This window comes from Quercus robur, chromosome 1 (assembly GCF_932294415.1).
Source record: "Quercus robur chromosome 1, dhQueRobu3.1, whole genome shotgun sequence".
Taxonomy (NCBI): domain Eukaryota; kingdom Viridiplantae; phylum Streptophyta; class Magnoliopsida; order Fagales; family Fagaceae; genus Quercus; species Quercus robur.
This window is the reverse complement of record NC_065534.1, coordinates 25,012,635-25,036,406: the sequence shown is the minus strand read 5'-3', so window position 1 is coordinate 25,036,406 and position 23,772 is coordinate 25,012,635. Positions and strand designations below refer to the sequence as shown.

General features: G+C 35.1%; 2 protein-coding genes across 4 annotated transcripts; one reads left to right on the top strand and one right to left on the bottom strand.

The window, feature by feature from the left end:
- The first annotated feature begins 1,488 nt into the window (after positions 1-1,488).
- LOC126691544 (taxoid 7-beta-hydroxylase-like) lies at positions 1,489-1,860 on the top strand. Its single transcript, XM_050386590.1, has one exon. It carries the CDS (start codon positions 1,489-1,491, stop codon positions 1,858-1,860), a length of 372 nt encoding a protein of 123 aa, XP_050242547.1.
- A 13,064-nt stretch (positions 1,861-14,924) lies between these two features.
- Positions 14,925-22,737, bottom strand: LOC126727011 (B3 domain-containing transcription repressor VAL1). 3 transcript variants are annotated; one of them, XM_050432462.1, is made up of 14 exons: positions 22,542-22,736; positions 22,349-22,410; positions 21,989-22,118; positions 20,858-20,939; positions 20,621-20,722; positions 19,505-20,109; positions 19,250-19,346; positions 18,939-19,113; positions 17,936-18,012; positions 17,391-17,813; positions 17,203-17,252; positions 16,424-16,537; positions 16,250-16,317; positions 14,925-15,844 (listed from the first exon to the last, which is right to left on the bottom strand). In XM_050432462.1, the coding sequence occupies exons 2-14, from the start codon at positions 22,386-22,388 to the stop codon at positions 15,072-15,074; spliced, it is 2,736 nt and encodes a 911-aa protein (XP_050288419.1). In that variant the 5' UTR covers positions 22,389-22,410; positions 22,542-22,736; the 3' UTR covers positions 14,925-15,071. The 3 variants fall into 3 exon arrangements, with proteins under 3 accessions (XP_050288419.1, XP_050288428.1, XP_050288436.1); XM_050432471.1 differs by having other exon boundaries at positions 14,925-15,823; positions 22,542-22,733; XM_050432479.1 differs by lacking the exon at positions 22,349-22,410 and having other exon boundaries at positions 22,542-22,737.
- Between the last annotated feature and the right edge of the window lie 1,035 nt (positions 22,738-23,772).

Here is a 23,772-nt window from a genome sequence, read left to right as displayed (position 1 = left end):
AAAATGCAGAGATCGGATCCGGGAGGTGGGTCGGGAGGATGGGTTGTGGATTTTGGCATATCTGAGTTGGAGGGGATGTGGATCGGACTTGTGTGTGGATCGGAGGTGAGGTGAGTGTGTGGATCGGAGGTGTGTGGGTCGGAGGTGAGGTGAGTGTGTGGATCGGAGGTGTAAAACGGTCAACCGGTTCTGGAAAACTCACTGTGAGTCTGTGTTTGGCTCGGTGATCGAATTGGCTGGACCGGTGATCGACTGGCTGAGCTCGGCGTGACCCGGAGTGAACTGGATCGAGTGCGTTTGTCTGGATCGGTGTGAGTTTTAGCTCTCACTCACCGTGGGTCTGCGTCGTTTGGCTCGGTGATCGGACTACCGTGAGGGATCAGTGATCGTCTGGCTGAGCTCGGTGTGACCGACGTGAGGTGGATCGGTGTCGGTGGCTGGATCGGAAGGAGTGCTTGGCTGAGCTCTCTTTCTTTCTCACGCTCTCTCTCTCTCTCTTTAGCGCGTGACCCGGAAATGATTTGAAGTGAAAATGAAAGTGTAAAATCATTTCCGGGTCAAAGGAGTAAATTTTGGTCAACAGGAAATGATTTTCCGGAAAATAGAATTTTTCGTAGCTGCCAAACACGCGGGTCAGGGGGAAAATGATTTCCTGAAATCATTTTCCCCCAAAACAAACGCACCCTTAATAGGAAATCATTTTCCCCCAAAATAAACGCACCCTTAATAATCTCATTAAATTTTCACTTTCTACCTACTCAAAGACTAAAAAGACCCTTGATTCACTACTTTAATGCCTTTCCTTTTCTTAATTTCTTTCACTTTGGTTTCAGCTTTCCTCCTATCAAAATATCTTTCCAAATGTCAAACCAAAAATCTCCCTATAGGCTCTTTGGGGTATCCTTTAATTGGAGAGACATTGAGTTTTCTAAGAGCTCAAAAAGAAGATCGAGGCTGGTTAGAAGAAAGGATACTGAAACATGGTTCAGTGTTCAAAACCTCCTTAATGGGTTCACCAACTGTGGTTATAATTGGTCAAGCTGGTAACAAGTTTGTACTTGGTGCTGAAGAAGATGTTTTTGCAGCCAAACAACCAGCTACCATGCAAGGCATTCTCAGAAAGCAAAATATATTGGAACTCACTGGTTCCAGGTACTAAATCACTAACTATATACGTTGATAATTTGATATCTCAACTTATTTACTTATAAATCTTTTCAAAGTTGTAAGATTTTTGAGTTCCATTAATTTGATGGACCTATTCTCATTTGTCACATAGGTATAGACTGATAAAGGGAGCATTGGAGACCTTTTTAAAGCCTGAAAGCCTTCAAAATTACATCAAAGAGATGGATAGTTTAGCCAAGACCCTAATATTGAGAGAAACTAAAGAAAAAGACACAATTAAGGCTGTGTTTTTCATGAAGAAGCTTACATTTGCTATGGCATGCATGCAACATCCTTTTTGGCATTAGGGATGAGTACACAATGGAAGCACTATTCAAAGAATTCGCTTCAGCATCCAAAGCACTTTGGTCTCTTCCTATAAACTTCCCTGGCACTGTTTACTGGAAAGGCCTAAGAGCTCGGTCAAGTATTGCCAACCTGATCTTGCCTATCTTGAGGAAGAAAAGGGAGGAGCTATCAAGTGGGATTCTGAGCCCTACAAGCGACGTCATATCTTGCATGCTAGCATTGAGAGATGAAAATCAACAACCAATCGACGACGATGCCATTATAGACAATTGCATCACCCTAGTGATTGCTAGTCATGATACATCTACAATTCTTCTAAGTCTGATGATACGGCAGCTGGCTAGAGATCCTGAGATCTACAAGAAAGTTTTAGAAGGTAATTAGTCAATTTATGGCTGCATCTCAATGATTGTACGTATTATCCTATTGATTGCTCAAAGTATATTTGCCTTTGTGCTGAAAGTTGGTTAAAATATAATTGTACCTCAAAAATGGTGGCCAAAATGGCCAAATACCACTTTTTTGGAAATTTTTAGCAAAAAAACACTGTTTCAAAAATAAATGGCAAACTACCACTTTTTCCAAAACTCGAGTTTCAGAAACTCGAGTTCCTCATCAGTTCTACCACTGTGGCACTGCTGAGTTGGATTTGTGCAATTAAAAAAAATTATGTGGTACTCGAGCTTGGTAAACTCGAGTACCATACAACACAATACTCGAGTATACTAAGCTCGAGTACCTTTTATAAATAAAATGCAAAAAAAAAAAAAAAAAAAAATTCTACAGTACTCGAGTACCGTGTAAATTTTTTTTTTTTTTTTTTTTTTTGTTTGGGGATAAATAACAAATAAACATAAAGATAAAAATAAGTAGCTTTTTTTATGTTTTTATTTATTTAAATAGAAGCATTGTAAAATATAGAGATTTTAATTTTGAAATATGAATTTAATTTCTACATTAATTAAAATTGTTCATTGTTTTCTCATAAAAATTGTTCACTTTTTTCTGTATAAACAATTTCTACGATTTTGCATAAAATTATTTTCTGTTCAGCATTATTTAAAAAATTGTTCACTCTTTTTTCTGCGTAAATTATTCTTTGTTCACTGTTTAAAAAATTGTTCACTGTTTTCTCATAAAACACCTAGTGAAATCGTGTTTTCTAAATTTAAACGTCAAATCTGAATACTTTTTCATGTTTAAATTTCACAATAATCGAATTTGTTTTTCTGCAATGATAAAATCTGTTTCTACATTAATAAAATTTGCTCTCTACACATCATGTTTACTATATTTTCGAAGCTGCTTACCGCGTTCATAAAATCTGTTTTTTGCATTAATTAAAAATGTTCACTGTTTTCTCATAAAAATTGTTCACTCTTTTCTGCATAAATTGTTTTTAGCATTGGCGCAGTTATTGCACTTATATGGTTTTTGTGTTTTTTTTAAATATGTAACCATATGAATAATGGACAAACTCCATTAAAGAAAAATGAATGATTCGTATAAATCACCTAATGGTAAATGCCTCGAAAAATTCGAATTTGTAAAAAAGTTCGAATTAGTTGAATGTAGAACTGTTCACTAAGTAAAACTATTTTCTGCATTAAGTAAAACTGTTCACTGTTTTCTCATAAAAATTGTTCACTGTTTTCTGCATAAACTATTTCTAGCATTCTGCATAAAATTATTTTCTGTTCAGCATTATTTAAAAAAGTGTTCACTCTCTTTTCTGCGTAAATTATTCTCTGTTCACTATTTAAAAACTTGTTCGCTGTTTTCTCATAAAACACCTAGTGAAATCGTGTTTTCTAAATTTAAACGCCAAATCTAAATACTTTTTCATGTTTAAATTTCACAATAATCGAATCTATTTTTCTGCATTGATAAAATCTGTTTCTACATTAATAAAATTTGCTCTCTACACATCATGTTTACTGTATATTCGAATCTGCTTACTGCATTCATAAAATTTGTTTTTTGCATTAAGTAAAATTGTTCATTGTTTTCTCATAAAAATTGTTCACTATTTTCTACATAAACTGTTTTTAGCATTGGCGCAATTATTGCACTTAAATGGTTTTTGTGTTTTTTTAAATATGTAACCATATGAATAATGGACAAACTCCATGAAAGAAAAATGAATGATTCATATAAATCACCTAATGGTAAATGCCTCGAAAAATTCGAATTTGTAAAAAAGTTTGAATTAGTTGAATGTAGAAATTCTAGAAAAATCGATGGAAAATCAATGAACGTACCAAATCGTGAAGGTGTACATAAGATGTATAGATAGTCTAGACTTGTTGAGAAATTTGATTTCGTTGAAAGTACAAAATAATGAAAATTCAATGGAAAAGTATGTACGTTAGATGTATAGATCGTATGTATTTGTTTAAAAATTTGAATTCGTTGAATGTACAAAACTGTGAAAACTCAAGGAAAATTTGTGTACATTAGATGTACAAATCATCCAAATTTTTTTCCAAATTTGAAGTCATCAAATGTACAAAATCGTGAAAATTCAATTTAAAACTATGTACTAATCATCTTGATTTGATGAAAATTTCAAAATTGTTGAACATACAAAATCATGAAATCTTAATGGAAAATCGAAATTGTTGAACGTACCAAATCGTGAAAATTCAATGGAAAGTTGTGTACATTAGATGTACAAATATTCTAGACTTGTTCAGAAATTTGATTTCGTTGAAAGTACAAAATCGTGAAAATTCAAGAGAAAATTGTGTACATTAGATGTACAGATCATTCAAATTTGTAAAAAACAAAATTTAGATGTACAGATTGTTCGAATTTGTTGAGTGTATAAAATCTTGAAAGTACAAAATAAAATTGTGTAAATTAGATGTACAAATAGTCTGAATTCGTTGAAAAGTTTGAATTCGTTAAATGTACAAAATCGTGAAAATTAAATGGAAAACTGTGTACTAATGTACTGATCATCCAAATTTGTTGAAAAATTCGAAATCTAATTTACACAATTTTATTCTGTACTTTCAAGATTTTATACAATCAACAAATTTGAACGATCTGCACATCTAAATTTTGTTTTTTACAAATTCAAACAATCTGTACATCTAATGTACACAATTTTCTCTTGAATTTTCACGATTTTGTACTTTCAACGTGATAGGCCACAAACTGAATGACCCCTTGTGATAGAAATTAATTAATTAATTAGCCAAGTTATTAATTAATCAATTTAACATGCAAACGCATGGTAGCACAAACAAATCACCAACAAACTAAATATGCAGCGGAAAATAAATAACACGGTGATTTGTTTACGAATGGGGAAAACCTAACGGCAAAAATTCCACCCGGTGATTTTTAGGTCACCACTCCCGAAACTCCACTATTATCACAACAAGCGGTTTCAAGTAAAGGAATCCAAGTACCTTACCAACCTACAGTTGAACCCTTACTCCAATACCCAATTGGACTTGTTCTGTAATGATAGTTCCCCTTTCAGATGCACAACTCCCAGTACGTGACTAACCAATTGCGCGGATCCCAGTACGCGACTTCAATCACCAACTAAGAAGGTTGTTGGTTTGCAAAGTTCTTCAGTTCATCCACACGATGAAGATCAAGAAGATGTTTGGTCATAAAACCCTACGGTGCACATACACAGCAACTTCTTCAAGAGAAAAAGATGAACTAGGGCAAGAACTTCGTCTCTGGTCACAATTTGCTTGAACAGAGTTTGCTCAAAGCTTGTGCAACTTGTGAACACTTTGACGGCCCTTAAACTGATCCTTTTATATGTCTAGGGTTAGGAGAAAAGAAAGCTTAAAGACACATTCACGGATCCCAAGAAAATCATATTGGAATTCTGACAATCTTAAATCTCGACAGATAGCAGGTGTTGAGCAGGTGTCGAGAAGGTGTCAAGCACACTGAATGAAGAACAGCTTCCTTAAGCTCGATAGATGTAGCTTTTGAGCCAGCTGTCGAGTTTTAATGATTTTGCACTCTGAACTTGTTTTCTTGAACAGACTTGAAAGTTTCAATACTTGATCTTGAAACAAGGTTTTTTGAAGTATTTAAAGACATCCCAAATCTACCCAAATACAAGTAAAGTGCGTTTTGTCAAAGGATAAGCCAATTACATAAAATCATGACATATGTTCTTAACATGTGAAACACATATATCCTAACACAACGAAATCAAATTTCTCAACAAGTCCAGAATATTTGTACATCTAATGTACACAATTTTCCATTGAATTTTCACGATTTGGTACGTTCAACAATTTCAATTTTCCATTAAGATTTCACGATTTCACGATTTCCAGATTCCGCAATTCAGCCCGATTGCATTCACCAATGAATGGCTCCTTCCAATGTTTCCCAACAACACCAAATTCTCACTTTACACTCAAGATGGGTGTGGTAAATGTTTGGGCTATCAAACTCTCAAGGATATGGAGATGGAGATGGAGAGGTAGGAGTTGAGAAAAACCACAAGAAAATGTGTAGATGATTGTAGGTATAACAATCTCTAACTCTCAAGTGTATTTTCTAAGGTTTTCTCTCTGAAAAGCACTCCTTACAATTTGTGGGTAATGAGGGTATATATAGTGTGGATAAAGACTTGGTAAAGCAAAACATAACTTTTTGCCAAATAGAGAGTTTCGCGAGTACTTCGCAGGATGGTCTTTCACGCGAGACTCTCTCGAAAATCTCCAGCCTGGCATGACTCTTCATCTTCCAGTCATGTGCTCTACATGTGGCTCTTTCGCGGGTAAGTTTCTCACGAGACACTCATGAAATCCACTTGTTCATCCTTTAAGCTTGAATCTTCACACTCTCTCACACTTATCCCTTACAATTGAAAACCCACATACATACAGCGAAATATGATTGAAGAAATTACAATCAAATTTGGCATTGAATTAAAGCCAACACAAAATAATTGTAAATTACAACTTTACAGTTGATAAATTTCTTAGTTTCTTTCTTTTCTTTTTCTTCTACGTTTCTATTAGATTTAGACCCTATCAAATACAGTGATTAGTCAAATTTTAGACCGAGTTGTTAATTAGATCTATTATAAAAGCTTTAGGTTAATCAAACAAGCATCAATATCATATTAAGATTTTTTTTTGTTCAAATATTGTTTTGGTGATGCCCTACTTTTTATGACTCCAACGCTTTGTCACTGGAGCTTCACTCTTCTTTCCCCTTATATTTTGTTATTTGTGGACTAGATCCACAGAGGAAATGAATATGACACATGATATGATGACCTAGGAAATCTTATGAAACAACTTATTCCAAAGGAAAAACTTGGGAGACCAATCCCAAGATTGAGAAATCCACTATTAGACAGTGATTTACAGTTAGAATAATCATATTCGTGGTAAATCTAACTACAGTTTCCGAACTAATGAGAATTGAATCCCACAGACCTCCCTGATATAGATGTGTTCCAAAAGTAAACCTCCAATCCACTACTCCAAGACCACTCTTGAAGGTTTTCTCCAACATAGACCTCCAATCTACAACTCCAAGATCACAAAATGTATTTTTTGGTGACGAAAATTTTCGTCACCAAATGTCCTCATTTTGTCGCCTATAACATTTGGCGATGAAATCACTTTCATCACATATACCCTATTGCCAAAAGTCCTGGCAACAAAATGAATATAATAATTGTTGCGTACAATATGAATCACTTCCCGGCAAAATTGTTTGGTAGTAATTACTACTAAAAGTTTTAGTACTAATTAACCCAAATCAATATAACATTTGTTTAGTAGTAATCAATAAATATATATATATATATATATATATATATATAAATATAAGTAGAGACCTCATGCGAAGAGTATGAGGTTTTACCATGTGACGTTTTATATGAGTAGTTTTTCATTTAACCTTTCACCTTGCCTCATCTTCTTATCAATGACCAATTTAAGTCATAAATGCAAAAAATTAAGAGATTTGGTTCCACTCCCTTTTTCAACTTCTAGAACTTTTCCACTTTTAATTTCACAAATGAAAGGTTTTCTCCATTCAATGTTAGTTTTTCATGATATAACATCTATTATTTTATATATTTCAGTTTCACAAAATATCAAAGAGCCAAAATAAAAGTAGGGAGAGAGAGAGAGAGAGAAATTAGTTTTGGTTTTAGGTGCATATAATCTAAATTTCTTAACAACACTGTCAAAGCTTGATACAGTGCTTTAGTGGCATATGAGGTTTCTAAAAGGTATATTTAGGAAAGACATAAAGCTTTTATATGTGTTATTTGTGTTTATTTATATTTTTGAGAAGTGCTTAATCTTTGTAAGTGATTGAGGTAATAAGATGTATGTAAACTTAAGCTTGAGATATGAAATAGTATAATTTTATATTTCTTTGTTCAATTATTGTTATATTTTTAATCTCTTGACATGTATATTTAGTTTTGCAAATTAAAAATTATAAAGCTTAAATCTTAGATGTTCGGCTTCAAAAGTTTTTGTGTTTTTTTTTTTAATAAACACTCCTTAAGAAAAGAAATAATAAGAAGTTTTATATTGAAAATATCAAATGTAATAACCAAATATACATGTACACCTCATAAAAAGAAATCAATTGGCAAGTGGTGGTATTTTTAGGGTCTAATTAATTATGGTTACATATGGATATATTGTATATATTACAAATTTTTTTCTTCATTATTTTAGTGACATATAATACATAATCAAATTTAATCTTTCAAACATTATAACATATATGAATATTATAAAATAACTAATAACGAACATGTGCAACACGCGGGACATCCGCTAGTTACTACTAAAAGTTTTAGTAGTAATTATGTTGTATGCATGCATACAACATAATTTACACCTCCACCAAAATGAAAGAAGAAACAAATACAGAATGGCACAATAAATGTAACTTTTGCAAAAAATTTAGCAAAAATAAAATAAAATGTAACCTTTACCTTCACAATAAAATAATAGGACAAAGAATAATTTGACTAAGCAATAATTTTTTTTAATTATAAAATTTTAAAATATATATATATTTAAAAAAAAAAAAAAAAAAAAAAAAAAAAAAAAAAAAAAGCAGCTTAAAATAAGGCATTTGAAGAAACTTTCACAAATGATTGGCAAATGAAATTCCTCAAAATGCGAGGTGGTGGGGATGTGTTGGAGTATAAGGGGAATATGGTGAGCCCATGACAAAAGAAGATTGGTCCGGGTTACTGCCAACATGGGCCCTTGGGGTCATTGGGCTTCTTAGTCTAGATGACTCCACGCCATTGTGACCAGACCCTCTTTCGCCACTCCTCCTGGGCCCCTTCTCAGCCGACATAAGCTCTGCCTGCTTCACCATACTAGGGTACCCTACCTTCCCTGCTCCTTGTATGTACCTATCAACAATCACAAAAAACCAATGGCCACAAATAGCATTATTATTCATAAAATAAGCAATTAAGGCATTCAATATTGGTATAATGTTATAGACACAGTATTTTATCTCGGAACATGTCAAATTAATAAATTATAATTAGAATAATATCATTTTTATATGAACCCACTATTGATACCACTTTTATTATGCATTGAACATAACAAAGTTATATTTGCAATTGCCGAAAAAGTTGTGTTTTTAAACTTGATGATATGCTATATTGATGGACGACAATCACATTTGACTATGTCATTCGCAAAGCTTTTACTCTAATATTTTTGAGATAAATGTCTTGTGGTACTTCTATATCTGGTTTAATATACTTTAAAGAGGTGATCATGTTTACCAACACAATTGGATAGCTTTTATATGTGTGTGAGAGAAGCTACCCATGGACACAGTAATATGTAGCTTATATATGTAAAAGCTTTTCAAGTTTGATACACGTACCAGGCATCAATTCCGGAGTATATAGACGTAGTTAGAGCAGATGGTACAGATATTAGAGTGAGGAATCCCAGGCCTCCTTCGTCCAGCTCTCTCTGGGTACATGGAAGCCCTGCTCATGACACTGGCATCATCATAAGCTATACTACCCTCCACTGCATGCCCAAACCCCGAGTGGCCATTTGGATTCACATGGTTCCGATGGCCATGATGATGATGGCTTTGGCTTTCAACACCAAGGCTGTGGTGATGATGAACGCTATACAAATCACCGCTGTCCCTCTGGACGTGGTCAAGATGATGATTATGATGGTTGTGGTTGTGATTATTGGATGCTTGCAATGCTTGGCTGGAATCAAGGCTGGGAATTGGGAATTCTGTGTAAAGGGGTTCCTTCTTTTGAGGTTTTGATGACTTCGGGATTTAGTTCCTTTGAGTTGGATTTTTTCTTGTCTGTTGCATTTTGTGTCGCAACTGCAAGGTCTTGAAAAGTAAGGTTGACAGAATCATCTGGGATTCCCAGATACATTTCCTCAAGCTCTTTCCTCGCCTTTGCCAACGTTGACAAATCCCCCATGTTAGTGTTCTGATGATCCTGATCACAAAGAGAGAGAGATAAAGATTTGGGTGAATATTGTTGAAACTAAGGTAGTGGGTGAATTGTTAAAAGGAGGCAAAAATTTAAGGTGTTATATTAAGGGTGAGTTTTGCGCGTTTTGGATGCTATTTTTGCCTGAGTCCAAAACGCAGCTTTTATCAAAAAGTTGTGTTTTGGGCTGAGCCAAACGCAATTTTTCTACAGCTTTTTCTAATATGCGCGTTTTCGGCTCTTAAAAGTGCAAACAAACGCACGCTAAGTTACCATGGAAATAAAGACGATGATAAAACGACAAGTTATGAGGCCGGTCTTGGACATGTACAAGATTCTCTGCCAACTGCTACGAAACACTAACATGTGTCAAGATTAATACACAAAGTTGAAATGGGTGTTGATTGTTAATTGACAATCTATAATTCCTCTTGCCAAACGACCATAGTTTTTCACGGTCACTGAGCAAATGGAATTTTGGCACCTGGCTACTATTACAGCTTCATTTTGAGACTCGTTATATCCGAGTAATAAGTTCATGGAAAATGTTTGCAAGTTCATTTGGCTAGTACTAGCTTTGATCACTACTTAGGGACATTAATGTGCATTGTCTCCAAGTATAGAAATTATACGTACGGAACACACAAATATCAAGAACAATTCGGAGAATGTAACTATGTAAGAATGAATTTGTAAGATCGGAAGCCAAAATATTCTATATGTCCGAACATTCTGGTTAGTTAATGAAGGCTAGCTATTTCTTGGCTTACTCTAAGATCCTAACTACATAAGTAAGAATGGTTGGTATCCGATTGTCTGTATTGTGACTAACCCCTTGCTATTTCCAATATACGGTTCACCTCATGCATAGATAAAAGTAGGAACAGAATTACCAGGCAACTATAGGAAGCAAATTAATGTGGATGTAGTTAAAGAACTACCTCAGTTGTGTGTGAGAGTATTTTTGTTAACACCAAAACACAAAATAAAAATTAGGATGCTCAAAGTCAAAAAGGTGAACTTAATTTGCAAAGTAACCCTTAACATTAGTAACATGATGTTTTCATGATTAAACCGAAATTAGTCCAGTTCAAAAAAAAAAAAACTGAAATTAGTCATCTCAACCAAGGGCACTTGCCCCCCTAGCCCACCAAAAAAAAAATTAGGCACTTAAGAGATATTCTAATTTTTCCTTATAATGGCTTTATTTTCTTGTTTTCTTCAGTCCTAAACGTATAGAGTACATGAAGAAAACTTGATCTAAATTCCAAAAATGGGACGAATACTATTGTGACTACTAGATATAAGTCCTTTGAAAATTGGGCTATATTCTCCCAGCGTTAGGCGTCTTTTTTTTCCCTTTAGTGCAATGTATCTTAGTCTCTTAGGGTACGGTTAGCAAGTAAGCTTTGATATAATGTTCTATAGTATACTCTATTTTTTTAGAAGTAATAGTATTATTCTATTCTTTTATTTTAAATTATGTAGGTCTTATTACATTAAAATATCACTAAAATATATGTGTATTGCTTTTTTATATCAAGTAATATACATATACATGTCCGAATATTGGTAGTGTATATAAATTTTGTCTCCTAGAGTCAAATCCTGAGTCTGTGTTCTTAACCCATTAAATGTAGAGCTGTACAGATAAAGATAATGATGCCATATTAAAGGTTGATGGTTTCAACTTTCAACTGCATGCACCTACAAGAAAACAAATGCTTGGTCAAACCTTTTGAAAACTAGTAATAGATTTCCTGCATGTGTCCGCTCCTCAAAGCGTGTCTGGCTAACTAGCTTTCATGCTTTGTAAATGAAATCAATGCATGTATGCATAGTAAAAGTGTAAAATAAATATGTCCAATTCAACTACAAAAGAAAAAGACCTATTTACATGTAATAGCTATATATCTTTGTTTATTGATGAAAAGAATGATTGGTGTAAGTGTAATCCTAATGTTGAAGAAGGAAGGGTGTTTATTTGATGTGCCATGTAACTTATCTTTATTGGTAGATGACATGAAAGTCCTACATTAGATTGATGACAACCAAAACCTTAACTCTTCGCCAACATTAGACGAAAAAGAATATCATAACCGAACGGAGGAATGAGAAAGACATGCAAGAAGTATTGTGAGCCTTTGCAAATTGTAAAGAAACAACTCATATTCCCATGTCATAGAAAAAACAAAATAAAAAATATATGTTTCTCTATGTAAATTGTTGGGATACCTTTTATCCTTTTTTTTTTTTTTTAGTTCTTCCATGATATCCAGACATCTATTTATACACTGTGATTTATTTTAACTTGTCATTTTCCTTTTTGTTCTTTTTATATATAGATTGTAATTCTTTTGTAATTAGCTAACGAATACACTAAAACAAAAAACAAAAACTTGAGGCTACCAATTGTGTAATTGGTTGGAAAACAAGTCATAGTGTCGTATATACTCAGTGGCGACTCCAGGAATTTTGTCCAGGGTGTTCCTATTTCACTTTGAAAAAATTTCGGGTCATTTCGGGTGTTTCGGGACGTTTTGGTAAATACCGGCCGAAATTCAAGATTTTGCCTTAAAAAAAAAAATTTTCTTAAAACCAAAACAAATTTGCATTCTGTACATCGAAAAACCTCAAAAGGAAAAAAAATGAAAAGAAAAGAAATGAACAAAGGTACCTGTACTAAAAACTATGAGTTCATTTGAAATATTAATAAAATTATTAATTATTATTGTTTAGTTGTTTCATAAATTTGTTTGTCTTTTATAAACTATAATTTGTTGTATTGTTGTTTCATTAATTATTAAATTATTAATTATTGTTTAGCCTAACATAATTTAATTTGTTTGTCTTTTATAATGTATTAGTTAATTAAATTATTAATTATTGGTATTTAGTTGCTTTGTTAATTTTTTTTTTTTTACTAACTACTAGCAGTCTAGTTAGCACACACCCCACTATGCATTAGCACACACTAGCACACACATTATTGTTGTTTCATTAATTATAAAATTATTAATTGTTGTTTAGCCTAACATAATTTAATTGATTTGTCTTTTATAATGTATTGATTTATTATACTGCTTTGATTATTGTTGTTTAGTCTAACAATAAACTATATTGCTTTAATTTGTTTGTCATTAATTATACTGTTTTAATTTTTTATATTGTTTAGCCCCATGTGTTAATGTGCACATTACACTAAAAAAGCCCCTGATGACTGATATGCACATTATTTATGTGTAGCACAATAATTAAAGCAGTGTGTAACCCAGCCCCATGTGCCCATCTCACCCCCACCTCATTCATCAGACAAGCACGCTTAATGATGCCTAATACCCCCTGCCAATCAGAAAATTTCACAATCATAAATTACACTAGTCTAAAAGATAATTAATATCAACACCAACACACTACACATACCAACCCAAAAAAAGTAAAAAACAGACAAAAAAATTAATAAAGGTGAAGTCTGGTTTGGCCAATGAGAGACACAGTTCAAATTTCAAAAGACTAAAAGGGAGAGTTAGTCTTATTAAAGAATAAAGAGAGAGAGTTTCATTCATTTTGTAATTTTCATTTCATTCAATAGAGAGAGAGAGAGAGAGAGAGAGAGAGAGAGAGAGAGAGAGAGAGAGAGAGAGAGAGAGAGACTGAGAGACTTAGAGAGAGTCAGAGAGAAAAAGAGAGAGGAAAATGAAATACCTTGAGGGAGGGAGCTGACTGGCGACGGGCAAGCGACGACGGCGGAACAGCTGAGACGGTGAGACCGTTCTGATCTGCGACGACGGGCAAGCGACGAGGGGCCAGCGACGAGCGACGACGGCGGGCGACGAGCGACGACGACTAGACGAGGAGCGGCGGAGGTCACGGAGCGAGCTGCGCCTGCGAGCAGTGGCGGCGCCACCGTGGGTTTGGTTTGCTCTGGGTTTGGGGTTTCTTTTTTGCTCTGTATTTTGTTTCTCTTTTGCTCTGTATTTGGTTTTTTTTTTTTTTTGATAAACGCCTCTGTATTGCAGTGTTGGGTAATGGGGTTTGATTTGTTTTTGCTTTGTATAGTGTATAGACTGTCTTGATCTCTGCCAACGACGTGACCGTGGTTTGATTTCTGATTTGCTCTGTTTTTTTTTTTTTTTTTTTTTTTTTTTTTTTTTTTTTTTTTTTTTTTCTTTTGGGTGAGAATTCATGGGTTTTGATTATGTTGGGCTTTCCGGGTTTGCCGTGGGCTTGGCTTGCCGTGGGCAGTGGGCTTGGTTCTGTTAACAAATTTTTTTTTTTTTTCAGATTTTAGTTCAAAATTTTTTTTTGGGTTTTTTTTTTTTTTTTGGCTTGAAAGTAGGACAGATAATTTTTTTTTTTAATTATTTAATTTGAGGGTATTCCTAATTTTTTGATTCAGGGTGTTCCTAATTTTGGGATGAGGGTGTTCCTAGCATTAGATTAAATATAAATTTTTTTTTTTTTTTTTTAATTTTTTTCAGGTCAGGGTGTTCCTGGGAACACCCTGACCTGTACGTGGCGCCGCCACTGTTACTACTATAGCGTAGACGACTGTAGTTTGACTGAGACAAGAAGCCCTAAAAAGCAGAAACCTGGCTTAACCTTCTTGGACACATTGGTTAAGGCAATACCCCAGGTGCTAGTTGCCACGGATGGTGTTTAATTACCATCGTGACATGTTGTGGATCAACCCCTGAAGGGCCTCTCTACTGCCTGATGGATGATTTATGGTGCAGAATTTGGACTAATGATCCCATGATGTGCACCAGATGGAGTCTACAAAGGGCAGTCAATGTAACTATTTGGAACATACTGGGCAACATGTACTAGTCTATTAATATTATGCCAGAAATGGCAAGCCTATTTGTTTCAACTAGTCGTTTGCTACCCGAATAGGCTGAGTATGGACTGTAATGTGCAAACATGCTTGCTGGCAGAAAGAGAGAGATGAACAACTAATTATAAAGACAATTAGTAAAAAAAAAAAGAGATTACATTTGTAAATTGTAGAGAGAAAGATTTGTAACACCGCCTCATTAATATTAGAAAACAAACAAAACTATACTTTCAAAGAGAGAGAGAGAGAGGAGGAAAAAAAAAAACTCTTTCATTAAAGATGGTTTCAATCTAAATTGGACTCATGATAACTTCCTCCATCACCTCTACTCTCATGCTCCCAAACCCCAGATGCAAGGCTCCCTTCATCAGACAAGCGTTTCTTGTTCTCTCCAGAAACTTGTGGGTGTATACCGGAACCTAGACTACCCTGTTGATCACATGTAAAGCTTGTCATCCTTTGCTCTATATAATCCTCTAATGGAATGCTGGCTGCTTGAACAAGGCTAAACAGGCTCATTCCTGGTACATCCAGATCCAGTTGCATGTCTTCACGATTGGGATGAGAATTCAGGTCTATTTGTCCATTGCTAGTCCCAGCCACCTCAGCTTTAATTCTACTCTGACTTGCTTCATGCTCCAGATGATTCGTTGGCAACTGTGCATCTTTGGGTTTGCCATTCATTTCTGATTTATTCCTAGGGTGCTTATGATCCTTCTGGGCAGTCTCTGCTTCACGTTCTGATTGGCGTTTCTTCTTGCGCAGCATAAGGGTTTTAAACCTGCGCTTTACAGTCATGCATACATTGCATGTGCAGGTGGGGGGGTGCTTACCCTTCCCGCTTGGGGGCTGGATGCACACAATACAACTGCAACCAGGGCGGTGTCGGGGATGCTTGGTGGTGGCTCCAACCGATGGTTCACCTGAATCCCCCACATTGTCTCCCAGAACTGCAGCACTAGCCAGAGCATCCAAGCCAGAAGGCTCACGTTCTTGAGCTGACTTATGGCTTCCCACAATTCTTCGCTTCTTGAAATCTGGGGAAGATATAGAGGGGGCTGAAATGAATCAGGTAATATTTTGAAACTCTGTTGAGGATAAGGATCATAAATTTTGAATGATGTTAACACGTTCTTGAGCTGACTTCATCACTTGCAACAAACATCTGTGTCTTTGTATGGACTAAAAGAATATTGTCCACCTATTTATCTCAACATTTATCTAAAACACATATAGATGAAGTCTGGTCCTTTACAAATTTTCAAATCCATATATCCACATAGAGTCAAAACTGAAACACCTGTCTTAATAGAAACATCAAGACACTGTACATGTGTGCACCATTCAATGTATTACGTCTTAAGAATTTTATTATATATAGTTTTATTACTAAAACCATTTTGTAAAGTACTGCAACACAGAAATTTCATTATTAAGAAGAAAAATAAAGGCCAATGTCATACCTTTGCTTGCTCTCAAAAGATTCTCCAATTCCTTTTGACTGATCTCCTCCAGAACAGAACAGGAACACCTATAAGAACATCACAAACCATAAGAGTATAAATTATACAAGACCAACTTTCGTCTCAAGAAAGATCTTCAAAGGGAGAAAACAGAATCCTTGAATAATGTTAGACCTGCTTGAATCCCATTCATTTTCTGAACATGTCCATTTTGGAGGGAGAAGAACTTCCACAGGCAACCTTCGCCATTTGGAGCAGTCATCACACTGAGCCCATTGTTCCTGGCCCCTAGATGAAAGTACTCAGTATATTCAGCATAAGATACAAATATCTAACACTTGATTAAATGCACATATTCTTTGGTATGCATGCAGTGATCTGAAAATGAATTAGAGGTTGGATCTTCTGGTCTCTACAGTATATTGTCCACTGTGAGTTCTAAATTCATCATATTTCTGCAAATTCTAATATAATATCGAAGGATAAGGGTCAGGAAAAAAAAAGACCGGGGGGGGGGGGGGGGGGGTGGTTCTCGGACTCCCCCCTTGTAAATCTGTCCCTGAATGAGGGCTTATTTGCCTGCATGGCAAGTTTCTACTCCATTGCATCACTTATTCAATGATTTTTTGGTAAGTTAATGCATTGAGTCACACCTTTGCCGTTCAACATTTTGGAAATATAATAATATTTATTTGGAGAAGATGCAGCCCAAAAAATTAGTTTAGACAATGAACTCCAGGAAACATACAAAATCGGTGCAAATAACATTTCAAACAAAGCATTTATCAAAAACAAACTGAAAAGAAAGAATGAAATAGCTGGTAGAAAACTATCCCCCAAAAAAATGCAACTATCCCCTCAGAGCTGGGTTATTTCACCAATACAAAATGATAACTAATAAGATATTACCTATCAAAAAAAAAACTAATAAGATATATTACACATGCCCTTACCTAGATGGCCGAGCAGTGAATAAAGTCCTTTTTCCAAAAACAGGAGGTTCCTGAACAAGATGAACAAGAAGGAATCAACGCTTATATCAATTACACCCAGAGAATATGCTGGACCTGAGGTCCCATGCTTTAAACCCATTAGATATTCATTACTGAGTCAATAGTAACGACAATCATGATATACTTACATCATATTCCTCAAATTCATGGTCCTCAATAGTAACAACGCTAGGCTTGACACCTGGAGGTGGACGAAGCAAGTCCTGTGCTTCTTCCCATGTAAGTCTCAGCTCCAAAGCCTCTTCACTATTCATTAGCAGTCTCTTACTTTTAGCACCAATATTTCGAGTCCTCTTCTTCTCTGAAATTGGCAATGGTTGCTGCAGAGAATCTTCATTTGTCCCAAGTCCATGGTTATCACTTGTATGCAACCTGATATCCCCATCCCCGGAATGCAAATTTTCAGATAAGATTAGGTGAGTTTCTGTGCTTCCTTTCATTGTTTGAAAAAGCCCAGAGTAACCGTTTCCTGAAGGCAGATTCTCAATAACACCAGAGAAGGAGGTTTCCCCAGATGGTGTGCCATTAGGAAGGGCAGATGTGTGGGCATCCTGTGAATTTAACAATTGTATAGAAGTAATTATATCAGTTTCCAAGACACAAAGAATTAAGATTTGATCTGAAAGCAAGAAGATGAAAGATGGTGGAGTGAAATACGCCAAAAAAGCTATACCTGTGTATCAACAGTGTTTGATGCCCTTCGAAACCCCATTACAAGTTTGCCTCCGGGATCTATCCGACTAAATGTTACTGCATTAAAACAGAGAAAAATGGTGAAACAAAACATAACATATTATACATTAACTTCCAATTTTTCGATTAAAAGAAGTACAAAAATGTGATAAAACTAGTACAAGAACTTCTACAAATGCACCAAAATCTCTTGATCATCAAGCCAAGAGCTGAGACATGAATGTGAAGACATACTTAGTCCTGAAAGAAATCACATTACATATCTCACCAAATACCATTGTACAGAGCCATATACCAATGACAGGAGGCTATATAGATACATTTGAATTCCCTTCAAAAATAATTTAAAGGTGTACAACTAAGAAAAAATCTAGATTCCCATAATTCCACAATAAATAATCACTAGGGGCAGAGCTAGGTTAAGCTGGTCCATGGCCCCTTAAAACATTAAACTTGTTTTGCTGCCTTAGCAAATTATGTAAAATCTTTAAAATTTTGGATCCCCCCACCGTCCTTCTAACAACTTTTAGGGATATGTTGGAACTACATGGAAACAGTGACATACATGACACTAACCACTGAAATATCACAAAAGGGGAGCATTAACAAGCAATATTCCAATGGATACGATATCAACAAAGCTGACTGAAGAACACACTAGTCAGACTCTAATAATAAAAAAAACAAGAGAAGTAACAACTACACAGTATCAATAGATGGGATTGTAAATATAAATCAAAATAGTAATAACATTCCATGAGAAGGATTACAAATACTAAATTGTATATGAATACTAGCATGGCTCAAAAATTTTCTTCTTCATGCCAAACAATGTTCAGAAGGTTTTCCATAACATACTGCTATGGAGCATCTCACAAATCAGTCCATGACTTAAAATACAGAATACAATTAATCACAACATACATATATAGAAAATCCATGAATAAATATGAACCTTTATACCAGAATATAATGAAGCATACCAGTGTCACCCGCTCGTAATTGCATAGACTGTATGCAAGGGGTTACACCCTCTAAAACATACATCCTGCTGTTGTTATTGGGCCAAAATCTGAACTGAAATGTCCACTCATTCCCCTTCACATCTTGAATCCTTAAAGGCAAGCCTTCTGATTGAGAAATAGGAGGAAAATATGCCTGCATTGACTTTCAGCTTACACATGCCCCGGGAAAAGAAAGAAAAAAATGCAAGAAAAAGAAAAGGAAAAAAGAGAGAGAAGAGAGTACCAAACAACCAATTCGACCATATTAGAAAATGAACTTCTAAACTTACCTCAGCACATGCTTTTGGGAGAACCAAACGACCAATTCGACCAGCATCACTGGCACTCAGCACTTTCTCAAACAATGGCACAATAGTGGAATTCAAACTTTAAAAAATAACAAAGTTAAGGGAAGCACTGTGTGTGAATCACTGGATAAACAATACTATATATAACATTATTAACAAAGTTATTAATTGATCATGGAGTAAAAATAATAAAAAATAAAACCCAAGAAAACGGAAATGTGACAAAATCAGGGATACTCTCCAGATAATTTCTCCAGCTCTTGGTCAGTAATCCTTGGCCAGTATCGAGGAAGTAATTGATTCTTCCCCCGTCCTTCAGCAGGTGGCCTAGCAATTCGCATCTGAATCACCCCCTTATTTGTCTCTGAACTTGCACTGAGGCCACTTTTTAGGGGTTTGGGCAATATAGGGCGAGATCTTTGCCCTTTTTGTAAGGGAGAATGTGTTTTGCTCTGCTCATCTAAAGCTCCACCAGAAAATGGTATCATGAAATTTGGAGTTCCCAAGGTCATACTCAAAGACGGCTGAGTTAACGATTCATGCATATCTTTACCCTCTAACAATTGTCTACTACTTTCTGACTTGGCAAATGTTACTGATCCGACGGATGGTTGAGTCACATTAGAAAAGACTGTACCAACTTGAGATGCATTTGCTTCTCCTGTCTGAGATTGAGGCAAAAGGTTTGGTGCATTATCCTCTGCAATTCTGCACAATTGCATAAGTTTTCCCTCATTGACACTCTCACTGACCAAATTTTTCTCAAAAGGACTGGATAATGAATCACCAGCATTATTCAATGTAAATGAACCAAATCCATTAGGAATTTCACCCCTCCAGATCTGCATCAAAAGAATAATAAAAGTCTGTGTCAAGCATGTAGTCTGACAGTCATATAATCTACTTCTATTCTATTGACACTGAAAGCATTGCATGTGACCACCCCATACATCCAAAATGTTGGTCAAAAGAGAAGGTGGATAGCATCCTCAACAAATAATACATTTAGCCAAACATCAATTCAAAAATAAGTTCTAAAAAGGAAGTAAAAAGCCCTTCCCATGATCATTTTAAGCACATCATTTATGACTGATGAGATCCTGCATACATTTCTGTAAAAGGGAGGAAGAGAAAGTGGGGGGCAAGAATGAAGAGTAGTCTGACCAAATTACAAACATTGTCAGACTTCCAACAATGTACATACATACACAAACACCCCAAAAAGCATGACCAGGGATGAATTAGACTGCAAACAAATGCTTAACCCATATATAACATAACTGAATGAGCTAAAATACAGTGATTGCAACATTTCAAGACAATTATATAACCTAATATATTGGTAAATCTTACCGAATAAAGTCCAGAGCTCTTTGCACAGCTGATACACTCTACACCCCCAAAATCCAGGTACTCATACAAAGGCTTAGACATTATGCATCCACAGTGGATACGCTGTCATTTAAAAAGCTCAATTAAAAAGAAGAAGAAGAAGGAAATAAAGAAAGAAGGAAGGAAAATCTTGAAACAGGGGGAGGAAAAAGGAAGAAAATAAGAAGGGGAAAAAAAAACACACCACTTTAAGTTTACCTTGTTGCATAAACTGCATTCCCTCCAACCAGTTTCCTCCGGGTGGAATTTATCACAGAAAAGCAGATCCTCAAAGAAAGATCTAAGTAAAGACATTGCCACATCAAGAATAAGCCAAACAGGACATTGTGAATCCAAAATGATGAAAGTAAATAAACAAATAGAATGATATGACATGCTTTATCAATTATCTATATGGCATAAACGAGAAATTGTTGTAGAGACCATCTGAAGTTCTGTTATCATGAAAATTAGTGGATGAATTTTCAAAGCATAATTTAAAATTTCTAGCTCATACCATGAACAAAGAGAAAGTATTTATATTTCTTACAAGCAGAAGTGGAAGCAACATAACAAAAGTTGAACAAAAATCAAATAGGATAACCGATAACTTGAACATATAAATGCATGAGTTTGCCCATGCCCAGGGACATTTGAATCACTTGATAGCTATTAATGTATTACATTAAACAGAGGATAATTGTGTTAATTAGATAAATAATCCGGATAAGAGCAATTTTTAAAAGGTCTTCAAGAATCCAGTACACAGAAAATCCAGTCCCCTATAATGCAGTTGATATCGTTAACTAAATTCGGTACCTAGTCGTATCAGAACATATAAATTGCATAACATGATAGCCATTGTGAACCATGCATACGTTCAATAGGCTGTGATTTCAGATTTCTCTTTTTATTTCCAATTTCCCCGTTCACAAATTTATAATTTCAGGGATAAAAATGAAAATTTGAGCGTCAACTATAGTCTATGGTAGCAGAGATACTTAGTTTAGTTAATATTATCGTAAGAATAGTTTCTCTTATCTAATTATAGCTTTTCTAACAGCAATGCCACCAATTTTTGCGTTAAAGAAATTCACATTCTAAGCTAGACAATTCAACAAACACAAAAATCTCAACTTTAACACAAATAAAATAGCTTCTAAAGCAGCCCATTAAGTCAAACCCCCAATACAAGGGGTGGGAAAAAAAACCCAATAACAAAAATTCAATTCAACACCTTTCTTAAACCCAAACTACCCTTTGCAAAATCAAATCAAGCCCAATAAAGTGTGATAAATGAAATTGCATTGGATTCCCAGAGCAAAAGGCTATGAATAAAAGGAAAATTACCCGCACTTGTGGCAAAGATCGGCGAATCCACCGGATCGTAAAGGCCAGCCTCTCTTCCATTCGTGCGTATTGGTCGCTTTACACGAAGCATTCATGCAAATCTTGGACCCCATTAACCCAAAATCGAAGTCTGCCAAGCAAAGCAAGACACAAATCGAAATCAAAACCCTAAAACCCCTTTTGATAAAAATCGAAAATTTAATCACAAAATCATCTTTAGAGACAGCACACACATAACACACACGTACGGAGACAGACAAGACACAGAAACACACATACACATACGTTTGAGATTCGACAATGATTAAGGAAATCTTTACTAACAACTATAAAAATAAATAAAAGATTAAAAGAACCAACCTTGTCCAAAATCTTTAGGCCCCAATCTAGAATTGGTCATTCAAACAAACAAACAAACAAACCTAAGAAAAAAAAAAAAAACATGTTTGTTATAGACTTTAATTTTAGAACCCAAATAGTACTAAATAAAAAAATATTTGTTTTTTTTTTTACTAATAATCAAAACTAGTTGAAGAAGAAGCAGAAGAAGAACCAGAGTGAAGTGGATTGAGATTGGCGGTGGTTCATGGAGGGTGAGAGAGAGCGTTACGGCGGTAGTGGGGCTGTGCGTGTGGGTAAGACCAAGAAAGCGTGTGTTTTTAGAGAGAGAGAGAGAAAAAAAAAGAGGAGAGAGAGTGCATGCAAAGCAACAGATGCATAAAATGCATGCACGACACTTGAAGACACGCCGCTTAACAAAGTCGTCGCTCTCTCTCTCTCTCCTACTCTACTACTTAAGAAAAATCTTTCCAATAACTATACAATACTCCTAAAATACAGTAAACACGTATAATATCACGTAATAATAAGTCTTATTAATTGAAAATTTTCAATTTATGTCAAATGCTCCTGATTAGTATTCTTTATCACCAAACCAAAATACTAATTAGATTTTTTTATATAAGTGAAAATCAAACTCGAATCTTTTTTTCGACAATAACAAATTTATCGATTGAACTTAACTGGAACCCACCACACTAATTGTACATAGTGTATGATATTGAAAGCTTTCGTTGTTGTTTTTGTAAGAGGGAGGAGTACAAGAGTACGACGTTATTGTGTAGCGTATATAGTATTTGTGTGGAGTAATTTTTGTAGACTCTCTCTATGGTCCATTTAATTGTTATTAGGACAGTTGATACGATGACCTGGTGGTTTTGTGGGGGTGCGTGACCTGTCAATTGGATTTTAGGGGGAGGGGGGTCCACTGTGGTGGCCTGCGGTCCAATTGAGTTCGCATGAGCTTTGTCTCCATTGGGACACGTGTACTGTGTAACGTGGGGGAAAAGGCAAAAAAAAAATTGTGATATGGGTCTATTTAAATCCTTAGAGATTAGAGAGAGAGAGAGAGAGAAGATGAGAAGATACAGTGAACTGTGGGTGGGTCTGTTACAATAATACAACGTGAAATTTAATGCTGTTACAGTTGCATATAAATCCTCTCTCAGCGAAAAAAAAAAAAAAAAAATTGCATATAATTCCTCACCTTTCCTTTTTCTTTTTTTCTTTTATGGCTGAATATACCTCTCCTTTCCCTTGTCTCTTACGTTAAATTCCAATGAATTGATTTCTTGTTATTTTCCTAGTGGGTGTTGTAGGCATGCTTCATATTTCACCTTGTTATATGACATGATTTGTTGTTATTATGATTATGGTTCAATTATTCTATACATATACTTTGTAAAGGAATGATTTTGATTATTTTACAATTAAATAAAGGATTA